At 36.8% G+C, this 12,152-nt stretch overlaps 1 protein-coding gene across 1 annotated transcript in view; it reads left to right on the forward strand.

Annotated features, from left to right (window-relative positions):
• MAN2A1 (mannosidase alpha class 2A member 1) overlaps positions 1–12,152 on the forward strand; it is a 190,852-nt gene that overhangs the window by 16,585 nt on the left and 162,115 nt on the right. Inside the window, exons 2-3 of the mRNA XM_066273982.1 lie at positions 8,511–8,768; positions 11,268–11,412. Coding sequence (XP_066130079.1) covers positions 8,511–8,768; positions 11,268–11,412 — 403 coding nt within the window. The remainder of the gene's footprint in view (positions 1–8,510; positions 8,769–11,267; positions 11,413–12,152) is intronic.

Below are 12,152 nucleotides of genomic sequence, written 5' to 3' on the forward strand. Positions count from 1 at the left end.
TTTTTAATACAATTGTAAATTGAATTGTTTTCTTAGTTTCTCTTTCTGACAGTTTATTATTGGTGTATAAGCATGCTACTAAGTTTGGGATATTTATTTTGTGTACTGCTAGTTTATAGAATTTATTCTTCAGTTCTAGTAGTTTTTTGGTGGAATCTTTAGGGTTTTCTATCATGTCTTTTGCAAATAATGAGAGTTTTATTTCTTCCTTTCCAATTTGAATGCCTTTTATTTCTTCTTTTTGTCTGATTGCTATAACTAGGACTTCCAGTATTATGTTGAATATAATGTTTGTAGTAGTATTTTCTTATAATCCTTTGTACTTCAGTATTATCAGTTGCTTCTTCTCTTCTTTTATTTCTGGTTTTATTTGTTTGGGTCCTCTCTCTTTTTCTTGATGAGTCTGGTTTAAGGTTTATCAATCTTGCTTATCTCTTCAGAGACCTACCTCTGGTTTCATTGATCTTTTGTGTGTTTTTTTAGACTCTATTTTATTTATTTCTGCTCTGATCTTTATTATTTTCCTTCTTCTACTCACTTTGGACTTTTTCTTTTTCTAGTTCCTTTAGGAGTAAGGGTTAGATTGTTTATTTGAGGGTTGTTTGTTTCTTTCTGAATCTAGGCCTGTATTGCTATGAAATTTCCTTTTAGAATTGCTTTTCCATAGATTTTGTGTTGTTTTTTCATTTTCATTTGTCTCACGGTATATTTTGGTTTCTTTCTTGATCTCATTATTAACTTTTTTATTGTTTAGTAACATGTTATTTAGCCTCAGTGTGTTTATGTGTTTTTCAGTTTATTTCTTAAAATTGATTTCTAGTTTCATACCATTGTGGTTAGAGAAGTTGCTTGATATAATTTCAGTCTTATTAATTGTATTGAGACTTATTTAGTGTCCTGACATATGGTCTCTCTTGGGAAATGTTCCATGTCCACTTGAAAAGAATGTATTTTCTGTTGCTTTAGGGTGAAATATTCTTAAAATATCAATTAAGCCCTGCCTGGATGGCTCAGTTGGTGAGAGAGAATTGTCCATAAGTACAGAAGTAGCTGGTTTGATCCCTGGTCAGGGCACATATAGGAACAGATCAGTATTCCTGTCTTTCCCTCTTTCTCTCTCTCTCTCTCCATTTCTTTCTCACTATAAATAAAGTTAAAAAAATCAATTAATACATCTGGTCTCACCCACCATAAGTCTCCGCTTTCTTTGTTGATCATCTGTCTGGAAGATCTATCCATTGATGTCAGAGAAGTATTAAAGTTCCCTACTGTGACTGTATTACTGCTGATCTCTCCCTTTATGTCCATCAACCTTTGCTTTATATATTAGATGCTCCTGTGTTTGGTGCATACATGTTTTCAAGGACTATATCTTTTTGTTTCACTGATCCCTTTGTCATTATATAATGGCTTTCTTTGTCTCTTACTATAACCTTTGTTTTAAGTCTATTTTGTCTGATATAAATAGTGCTACCCCAGCTATTTTTTTCTTGTTGCCATTTGCATAAAATATCTTTTTTCATCCCTTTACTTTCAGTTTGTATTTTTTGATCTGAGGTGAGTCTGTGGTCATGTTTCTTACTTGTTCCACTACCCTATGGCTTTTGATTGGAGTCTTTAATCCACTTATAATTAAAGTGATTATTGATAGATACATATTTATTTGTATTTTGTTATTTATGTTTGTTTCTTTTTTTTCTTCTTAAAGAAATCTCTTTGGCATTCTTATAAAACTGGTTTGGCGGTGATGCACTCCTTTAGCTTTTTCTTGTTTGAGAAGCTTTTTATTTCTCCTTTAGTTTTAAATGATAGCCTTGCTAGATAGAGTAGTCATGGGTGTAGTTCTTTGCTTTTCATCACTTTGGCTAGTTTATGCTGACCCCTTCTGGCCTGCAATGTTTCTGTTGAGTAATGAGCTGACTGTCTTAAGGGAACTCCCATGTAGGTAACTGTCTCTTTCTTGCTGCTTTTATTTAAAAAGGATTTTATTTATTGATTTTACAGAGAGGGGCAGCAAGAAGTATTGACTCATAGTTGCTTCACTTTAGTTGTTCCGTGGTTGCTTGTTGTACGTGCCTTGACCAGGCAAGCCCAGAGTTTCAAACAGCGACCTCAGCATTCCAGGTCAATGCTCCATCCTCAGGCCACCACAGGCCAGGTTCTCTTGATGCTTTTAAGATTCTTTCTTTGTCTGTAACCTTTGGCACTTTAATATGATTTGTCTTGGTGTGGGCCTCTTTGCATTTGTCTTATTTGGGACTCTACTTCCCTGCACTTTGTGTCTCTGTCACCCCCTGATTTTGCCCAGAATCCCTTGAGAACTTACCAAGAAAGACTGAAATGTGGGTCTAGGCAGACTGCTACCAGCAGTCCCTCAGCTGGTGTGATTTTGGCAAGGCAGGGCCTTAGGGAGTCGGCAGGGAAGGGCATTTCCCAGTGGGGGGGGAATGCTGGACTAAAGAAAGGTGGTGCTTGTGCACACTGTGGGAGAGGGACTTGCCCAGGGACATTGGTGGCCATCCCTTCAGCCCACTCCTCAGATCCACACAATTCAGTCTCTCCCTGTATGGCTTCAGTCCCCTCTGAGCCCCTCCATGAGGCCCAGGGTGTGAGTGCCCATGAGGAAGATTATTTGCACTGGCTCTTCTGTCATCTCTCCGAGGCAGGTGCTGATTTTAGCAGCCTGATATATGGGTGCTTCTCTCTCTGGCACTGGTGCTCTGAGCTGGGGAGTGCAGCATAGAATTGAGGTTCTTTTCTCTTCTGGGGGAACTTCTGCAACTCAGATACCCCTACAGATTCTCAGCTGCTGAATATGAGTGTGAGGCAAGCCCTTTTAGTGTCTCTACCCCTCCTTCTGGTCTCAGCATGGCTTCTTCTGCAATCTTTAGTTTTAAGACTTCTGTTCATCTAGTAGTGTTCAGATAGTTACCTAGTCTTATTGTTTTATAACTTAGTTTCAGTTTTGCTGTGGTCCTAGGAGGAAGTGAGTGTCACTTTCACCTACTTGACTGTCCTCTTGGGATTCTTAATGGTCTCTATTTTTCAAGATAAATTATTCACAAATATTTTCTCTTAATTCCATAGGTTGGCTTTCATTTTGTTGATTATTTCCATTCCTTCACTTTAAATCTTTGTGTGTTGTTAAGGCTGAAGTGAATCTCTTATAGGGACTATATAGTTAGGTCTTGTTTTTTTCATCTGTCTCGTGGCTATAGAGAGCATGTACCAAGGTCTTGAGATGAGGCGGTCAAGAGCTGGCTTAGAACTGTGAGAGGAACAGGATAAAGTCCAGTTGAGGCAAGAAAGGAAAGGGTGGAGAGATAGATATGCAGGTCATTATTGATTGTAGTGTAAGGTATTTTAAATGCATTGAGAAACTTAACACTGGAATGTAAGAAAGGTATTGCAATCTAATAGGGCATGGTTGAAAGATGTGGATATGTGAAATCAGTTAAGAGACTGCTTTACTAAGCTAAGAGACATTGTGGCTTGGACCAGTGTTGTAGCATTTGAGAGGCAGAGAGGTGAATTGATTCAATAACTATTTTGGATGTAAGATGAAAAGAGCATATAGATCAGTTGGATGTGTGATGAAGGAAGAATCAGCTAAGCAGCAGGATTTTGGGAGTGACCTACAAGGTGGATAGTAACACTACTTACTGAAGACCTAAGGACGATAGAAGGGTTTTTTGGGAAGTGTCTTTTGGACTTGAATTTGAAACCCAAGTTGAGAAGTGAAATAGTCATTTGGATATATGGGTTCTTATTTTTGCAGAGAAGAGGTATCAGATCAAGATATAAATGTGGGAATCATCAGTACAAAAAATAGAATTTAAACTATAGAGGGGATGAGATAATTTATGACAGTACACTAGAGAAGGCAGAGAACTGAGGAGCTAACCTGGGGGGTCTCCATGTAATTCGGACTGAAGAAGATTGATAAACACTTGTCAGGAGGAAAACCAAGAGCATGTTGTGCTGGGAGCCAGTGAAGAAAATGTTTCTAGGAGGAAGGAGTGCCAGATGTTCCTTGAGAGGATGAATAAGATGAAGACAGTGTTTGCTCATCAGGCTTGGCAACACGGGAGCCTTTTGGATACTTTTCAAGAGCAGTTTTGGTGGAGTTGTGGGCAGGTACTGATTGGCATGGGCAGCTGAGCGGGTGGGAGTTTGTAAGGAAGGGGATAATGAGTGTAGACTGCTGACAACCCCTGTATGTTCCTGAGGGAGTGGCGTCTGAAAGGAAATGTGGGGCTAAGAGAAGCACTGGAGTTTAACTTTTTTTTTTTTTTTTTTGACAGAATAAGATTATGTTGAACCCTAAGAAATTTGGTGGCATTTGACTACTTTTAACTTACGAGAATGGCAATTTCCTATAGTTTGACTTAATAATATGTTATATTATTGAGGATAGTTGCTCTTTTTTTTTATTTTATTTTTTTACAGAGACAGAGAGAGTCAGAGTGAGGGATAGACAGGGACAGACAGGCAGGAACGGAGAGATGAGAAGCATCAATCATTAGTTTTTCGTTGCGCATTGCGACACCTTAGTTGTTCATTGCTTTCTTTCTCATATGTGCCTTGACCATGGGCCTTCAGACCAAGTAATCCCTTGCTTGAGCCAGCGACCTTGTGTCTAAGCTGGTGAGCTTTTGGCTCAAACCAGATGAGCCCGCGCTCAAGCTGGCGACCTTGGGGTCTCGAACCTGGGTCCTCAGCATCCCAGTCCAACGCTCTATTCACTGTGCCACCACCTGGTCAGGCGAGGATAGTTGCTCTTAATATATTTTTTAATTTATTGATTTTAAAGAGAGAGGAAATGGGAGACAGACAGAAATAGGAACATTGATCTGTTCCTGTTTGAGCCCTGACCGGCAACCTCTGCACTTTGGGACAATTCTCCACCCAACCAAGGTATCAGGCCAGGGTGAGAATGAGTTGCTTTTAGGAGGGGAGTTGATGAAGCAGTGTTGAGAGGTTAACCACAAGAATACATCCTTTGAGCAGTAGAGAGAGATGGGGCTGGAGCTCACCAGCAGTGTTGGCCTTTGAAGTGGAGAGGGGAAGGCACATGTATTTTCAGCCGTTACAGGAAGGAAGAGGAAGAAACGCAGATTCAGCCATGCTTAAGTGGTCATGGCGATGCCATGCCAATCCCAGCAGCTAGTGCTTTACCTGGGGCAAAAAATTACATGATAAGTTTTCAGATTAGCTGTAGATGCACATTTGATGGATTTTGTTCAGAAGACTGAGTAGTTTTTGATCCTGATTTGCCTTGTAGGCTCTAAGTTTTCTCTCTCAGAAGTCTTTGATACCAATGATTTTTTTCTCAGTTTTTTTTTCTTTTACAAAAAGCAGAAAAAAATCAAATACCATGACTTCCTTCCCCACTTCTCAGCAGTGTAACACCATGGCCTCCCTGTAGAACTGATTAGCAAAGCAAAAAATAAAGTGGTTTTCTCATAGGTGATTTTCTTGTCCTATAAAACAAATTGTCTTTTTCAATATTACCATCAGTATTCTTTGACTTGTCAGCATAATTGAAACATTATCTATGATTTCTATCACTTTAATGTAGACTACAAGTACATCCTTCTAAGGTCACACGACTCTTCTCTGTCATGTGTTCAGAATTTGCTTACGAGGTGTGTGTACTTCAAAAATTTCAGCTATTTGAGGGGAGACTTTATTCCACTGTATAATATAGTTTAAAATATAATTTCCATTAGTTCATTATGCTGATTTATCTCTCGGCCACAGTTTTTTTCATGAACTCCATTTAGCACAGAATTCCAGGGATTGATCATTAGTTGTATCTTTAAAGCAACAATAAGATTGAAATCTATCCTCTTTAGTGCCTGCTGGATCCTTTTTTATGAAACATCTGTCTCCTGTAATGTTTATTTTGAATAAGACTCTCCTCCATGGGTTAGGGGACCAGGGTCTTGGTAAGACTCTTCTAGAAGGAACCCTCTTCTTTCTCAGTCTGTGTTGCTGAGCTAGAGGCAGCTTTACTGTGTGCATGACTCTAAAATTATCTTTTCCTAAATGATCTGGAGGAAGTCATTACCTGTGTATTAATTTATACACTATAAAGTGTCTGATAAAACGTGACATCTTTCAAAGCTCTAGGATGGTGGTATTTATTAATGTTAGCTTTTCCAGCAGAACTTTTAATTTTCATTGAAATTAATGACTTTTTTCCCCTTAACTTTTTTAAAATTTCTTTTAATTATAGTTGAAATTAAAATATTAGTTTCAGGTGTACAACATAGTGATTCATCATTATATACCTTACGAAGTGATCACTACAAGCCTGTTAACCATCTGTTCTTGTACATAGCAATATTATTGGGTGTTATTTTAGTCTAAGTTAAGGCTTATTTTATGGAGGTATGTAGCCTTACTATAGACAAGACAAGTTAACATTTTCTAATTCTGCTTGCAATCAGAGGAGCTTTATTTACTGTTGTTACCTGCTGTGGTAGAAATTGCAAGCATCATTGAAGTAGACTTGTATCTTCAGCAATAGATATATTCATTGGGATTCATCAGGAGTGATTTCAAAAAGCCACAGTCTATCTACATATGGTCTTGTAATAAGTGAGTTAAGAAAAGTTTTTCCCTTATTTCAGACAGCTTTTGATAGCTTGTCTGTTTAGGAAAATATATGCAGGTTAGTGAGCTGTGTAACCGACTCTCAAATATTTTTAGCTTCTTTGGGTAAACTTTGAGTTATGCCAAGGGTTCCATAGGCCTTTGCATGGAGAACCACTCAACCAACATCGATGTGTGCTTATGAAAAAGGGTTTGTAGTATATATAATACTGCTCAACAGCTTTGTTGACCTGGAATCTACATGGTTCAACTAACTTTTCTTTGAACCTGAACTAGTGTTATATTGATTCATCAAGTTTCTTTTGCTTTGCCATTTCTAGTCATGAACTAATTTGTATTCTCTTTCTTGCTTTTCACTAGGGGAAGTGGGGCTTGTCTTGCAGGATGAGTTCTGTGCTAAACTTTGCACTTCCTGCTCCTGTATATACTGATGAACAGACTTCAGAGTTTTGCCTTGTGGAGATATGCCACCCCATATATAGACGTGACAGTTATCTTAAAGGACGGCAGTTTTGATCTGTGTGGGGATATTTCTGTCTTTGTTGAGTAGAGAGGCCTACCTGAGCATCTTTGAGATCAGAGGATATGGCTTCTTGTTCTTATCTCCAGAACATCTGGGCTTTGGTTATTTATCTTCAATGTCATCTCTCTCACCACTTCCCAAGATAATTGGGTATCTAGAGTTTGTTTCCTATCCATATATACTGCTCACAAAAATTAGAGGATATTTCAAAATAAATATCAAATAATAATAAAAAAAGAAGCATTTGATTTTTTTAATTAAACAAAAACATTAGAAAAGTAAATGAAACAAGTCAAAGAAACAAGTCAAAGAAAGTTGTTCATTTATGCAAATAGATGCAAAACCAACTTTTATTTCATTGGTGAAAATGCACTATACAAAAGGCTGAAAGTACTGTAGTATCTGCACGTTCCCTGATACCCTAATTTTTGTGAGCAGTGCAGTTATTTTATTAAACTTTAAGGTGGGCTTTTAGGGGCCTAGGGTAGGCTCTTTCTACAGATGTGTTTTCAGACAAGGATTCATATCTTATGCATATCTGTCTTCCCAGCATGTAGCATTATAGCTGACACAGTGGGTGTTCACTAAAGAATTATACTTTCCAGAAATATGAAGACCATTTGGCAAATTTATAACTATCTACTCTGTATTTGGAACCCTGGGTATAGGAGTGAAAAGACAAAGATTGTCCTTGCTCTCATAAGCTGGGGTGTTCTATGTAGCAAGGTTTATGTTATAGAGACGGTAAGCCTCTTAATGTGAGGATCAATTTAAAAACCTAAAAGTCACACAATATAGTAGAAACAATCAAAATGACTTAACAGTGTGGTTACTTGGGGGATGTTCATGCCAGTTTTTTTCAAGCACATAGCTAAGTAACAATTGACTAATTGATTTTTCTGTAGATCATGGTTCTTATTTAGGATTGTCCACTAGAGATTGAGATGAAATGATCGTTTTTCAGATTCATACTTTTTGACCTTTGGGAATAACTAGAACCAGTTATACTTAAATTTAAAATTTAATACCTGAATATAATACATTGTACTTAATGGTTTTAGAGACCCGAAGATATTTCAGAGTTCGAGGTAGTAGGAAATGTATCCCAAAATATTCTCGGTCCTTCTGTGGCACATTTTAAAATGTGATTAAGCAAAGATTGCAGCTGTGGAGAAGATTTTCTGCTGTAATCTGGTGTTTCAACCCAGCCAGCTGTTCATGCTTTCTGTAATCCCACTTATAAAGTCGAAAGTGAAGGGTGAGTGGCTGCCCTCTTGGGCAGGCACATAATTTAAAAAAAAATATGTATGTCTCAGCAGAGCTATATCAGAGTCTCATGTAGCTGCCTTTTTCTTTTTTATTATAGGGCCAGCTCTCAATGTTGCAAGAAAAAATAGACCATTTGGAACGTTTGCTAGCTGAGAATAATGAGATCATCTCAAATATTAGAGATTCGGTCATCAATTTGAGTGAGTCTGTAGAAGATGGGCCAAAAAGTTCACAAGGCAATTTCAGCCAAGGTGCTGGCTCACCTCTCCTGCCATCGAAACAATTGTCCCTCACAGTTGACCCTGAAGACTGTCTGTTTGCTTCACAAAGCAGAAGTCAGAATTCAGATGTGCAGGTAATGTATACATTTGTTAATAATCACTGGGTTTTGTTTTTGTTTTTTAGATTTGATCGGTATCTGTTTTTACTTAGTACATTACTTTAATTCTCTGGATTCTAGTTTCTGTTTTTGTGATTTGATTAATCACAAGATCATTAATATTCTTTTTTAGTGATGAAATTCTGTAATTCTGTTTTTCTCCTAATTTTTCTTATTTTATACTTGGTGAATGTGGCTATTTTGTGTGGTACTTAGGTCTTATTTTCTGTAATAGTTGAAGACCTTTAGAGGTTTAACCAAAGAGATTTTCTTACCTTCTTTTGGAGAGTACAAGAAAAGTCTTCTTTGTATTCTATCACTGTTATACATTATAGTTTTCACACAGTGTAGGATTAGATTTCTTTTTTCTAAATATCCTTTTGTGAGAAGGAAGGGAAATATTCTAGAGCTGTGCTGTCCATGATGGCAGCCACTGTCCACAAGTGGCTTCCAAGTACTTGAAATATGGCTAGTTTGAGTTGAAAGTTGAAAGATGCTCTAAGTGTAATATACACACAAAGTGTTGAAAATGTAGAATGAAAAAAAGAATCTAAAATATCTTGTTCATTTTTATGTTGAATATACATCAATATGGTAGTATTTTGAATATACTGAGCTAAATTAAATATCATGATCATTAAAATTAATTTTATCTGTTTCACTTGACTACAAAATTCAAAATTACATATTTGGCTTGCATTATATTTCTCTTGGACAACACTGTTCCAGAAGATAATGGAGTTGAAGACTAGGGTTAGAAAGAACTTCTGCCAGTTTTAAATTTTGGGTGTGTCACTCATATATTTTTGTTCTGTAGATTAGCAGAGAGCTATGTTTAACTTCATACCTTAGACCAGAAATTGGAGCTTGGTGACAGGACCCTAAGGGGTGAATATTTTAAAGCTGGATAAAATGAGTTGGCTCTGGCCGAACTTCAGAGTAGACATTTTCACTAACTCCTGGGGACAGAGAACAGGATATGATCTCGAGGCTGTGGCTCACAGGCCAAGCTGGAAACTGGAAACAGGGGAGCTGGCCAGGCCAGCCTGCAAGGTCATCAGCTAGTATGTGGCCAGGTTCAGATAGGATCAGGATCCTGTCCTGTGCTTTGAAGTGATATCTGTTTCTGTGAGGCTTGGCTTTGTTTGGGTTTTAATTAAATATCTTTCAAAAAGGAACAAGAAAACTTTTTTGGTGCAGGCCAATCTGAATCTGGGGTAGGCAGAAAGAAGGTACTGAGCCGCCATGGCGGGCAGGTGGAGGGAGGCGGCGCAGACAGGAGATCTGCAAGACCAAAGGAAGAGCAGAGTGGCTAACATACCCCCCTTCCAGCTGGTTCCCAAAGATTGCTGACTGTATCTTTGGAGTGTTTTATTTATTAAAGTCATAAATTCTGAAGTGAGAAATATGTTAGTGCCTTAAAATACTTTGTATTCACTTTTATGTAATTTGCTTGATAGCTTAAAAATTTTTTTGTAATCCATTTATAGATTAATTAAGATGCAACTTTTAGCCCTGGCAAGTTTGCTCAGTGGTTAGAGCACCATCCCAAAACACGAAGGTTGAGGGTGCCTTTATTAGAGCACATATAGGAAGTGACCAATGAATGCACAACTGTGTGGAACAACAAACGAATGCTTTCTCCCTCTTTCGGTCTCCTCCTCTCTCTGTCTCTAAAATCAAGCAATAAAAAGACTATATAAAGAAAAAGGTGTAACTTTTAAATAATTTAAATTTTACCAAAGGATGTGTTCTTTGTTACATTTAGTATTATAGAGAGTTTGGAGAATAAAGGTTCTTAGGGTTTTGTGTGTGTGTGTGTGTGTGTGTGTGTGTGTGTGTGTGTGAGGGGGCAATATTTTTTCCTTTGTGTTCAAATAGATTATTATCCAGAAGGAAAACTACATTGGAAACGTAGAAAATATTTTAACACTTAAAAGCTAAACCTCAATTTAAAAACTTTCTTCCATTTTTAACTTAATTGACTCTATTACTGTTTTATTTTTAGAATAAAAAGTTAAATATAACATGCTGAATGAAAGAATAGCAATAAATAAGTTTTCATTGATACAGATTTTAAAATATATGAGATTGACTATAAAATAAAGACAACTCAAAATAATAGTAATTTTCAGTAAATAATTTTTTGGTTACTGTTCAGTCCTATGTATTACTATTGAATTGGAAGTAAAGCAGAGAAAGAGGAATTGAATGAAAGTTTTTTAAATTAAAAGCAGGTGGAAGATGGGATTATTTATCAGGATAGTTACATAATACTTGTAGTATTTTAAGCCTTTGGTGATTAGTTTTCTGCCTTAAGCTCTTCATGTCTACAGAAAGAGTTTTTTATCTTTTAAAACATATACTCAGAGTACAGCAATAAGTTGTTTAGAACAGATATTTTCAACATTAAGTTTAAATTAATAATAGTTATACATAATTAAACTTAATTTTTCTTGTCTTTTGTATTTTTAGATGTTGGATGTTTACAGTCTAATTCCTTTTGACAATCCAGATGGTGGAGTTTGGAAGCAAGGATTTGACATTACCTATAAATCTAATGAATGGGACACTAAGCCCCTTCAAGTCTTCGTGGTGCCTCATTCCCATAATGACCCAGGTAAAATTGGCACTCAGAAAAACTAAGGGTCATTAAGTCTTCTGTAGGCACAGATTTAATTTTAGTAAGAATCTGGTGGCAACCACTTCTCGACCTTTTGAGAAATGTTCCCTAACTTTCAACAGTGTCATATTCCTTTTATATGTCATTGCATTTTTAATTATTACTTTATCAATTTATGTGCCATTTAAGGATAATAATTTTGCAGTATGACATAGTAATAAGACAAGAAGGTCTTAGCTTTGGGGGATGAAAGTGGCATGCATTTAAGGTACTGATCATTCATTTCAGTTACTTAGTGTAACATACTACATAGCAGAATTATTTCGTGTCCATAAACTACATTAAAAAATCAGAATGCTTTTGGGAAAGTTGGAGTCTTTAAAATGGTGAAATATAGTACAAAGTGATTAAGAGACAGGCATAGATGATTCCCAACCCCATGATGTCTAAAGTTTTAGGCAAATTACTTAATCTGAGAGTAAGTTTTTTTGTCCAGATAGAATCAGGATAAAGTACTTCACAGGGTGAAATGTAAAGGCATGGTACATGGCCCAAAAGTAACTGCTGTCGTTATTATTATTGTAATTGTTATTTCGTATGATGACTTTTTTTATTTGGGCCAGATTTTTTTTTCTCCAGGGTAAGTGAGAATTGTTAAAATTATAATGGGATATGTGATTTGATGTGTACATTTGTTAGTGGGAATACATAGGCACAGAGTAAATGCCCAGTGAATG

This window comes from Saccopteryx bilineata, chromosome 4 (assembly GCF_036850765.1).
Source record: "Saccopteryx bilineata isolate mSacBil1 chromosome 4, mSacBil1_pri_phased_curated, whole genome shotgun sequence".
Taxonomy (NCBI): domain Eukaryota; kingdom Metazoa; phylum Chordata; class Mammalia; order Chiroptera; family Emballonuridae; genus Saccopteryx; species Saccopteryx bilineata.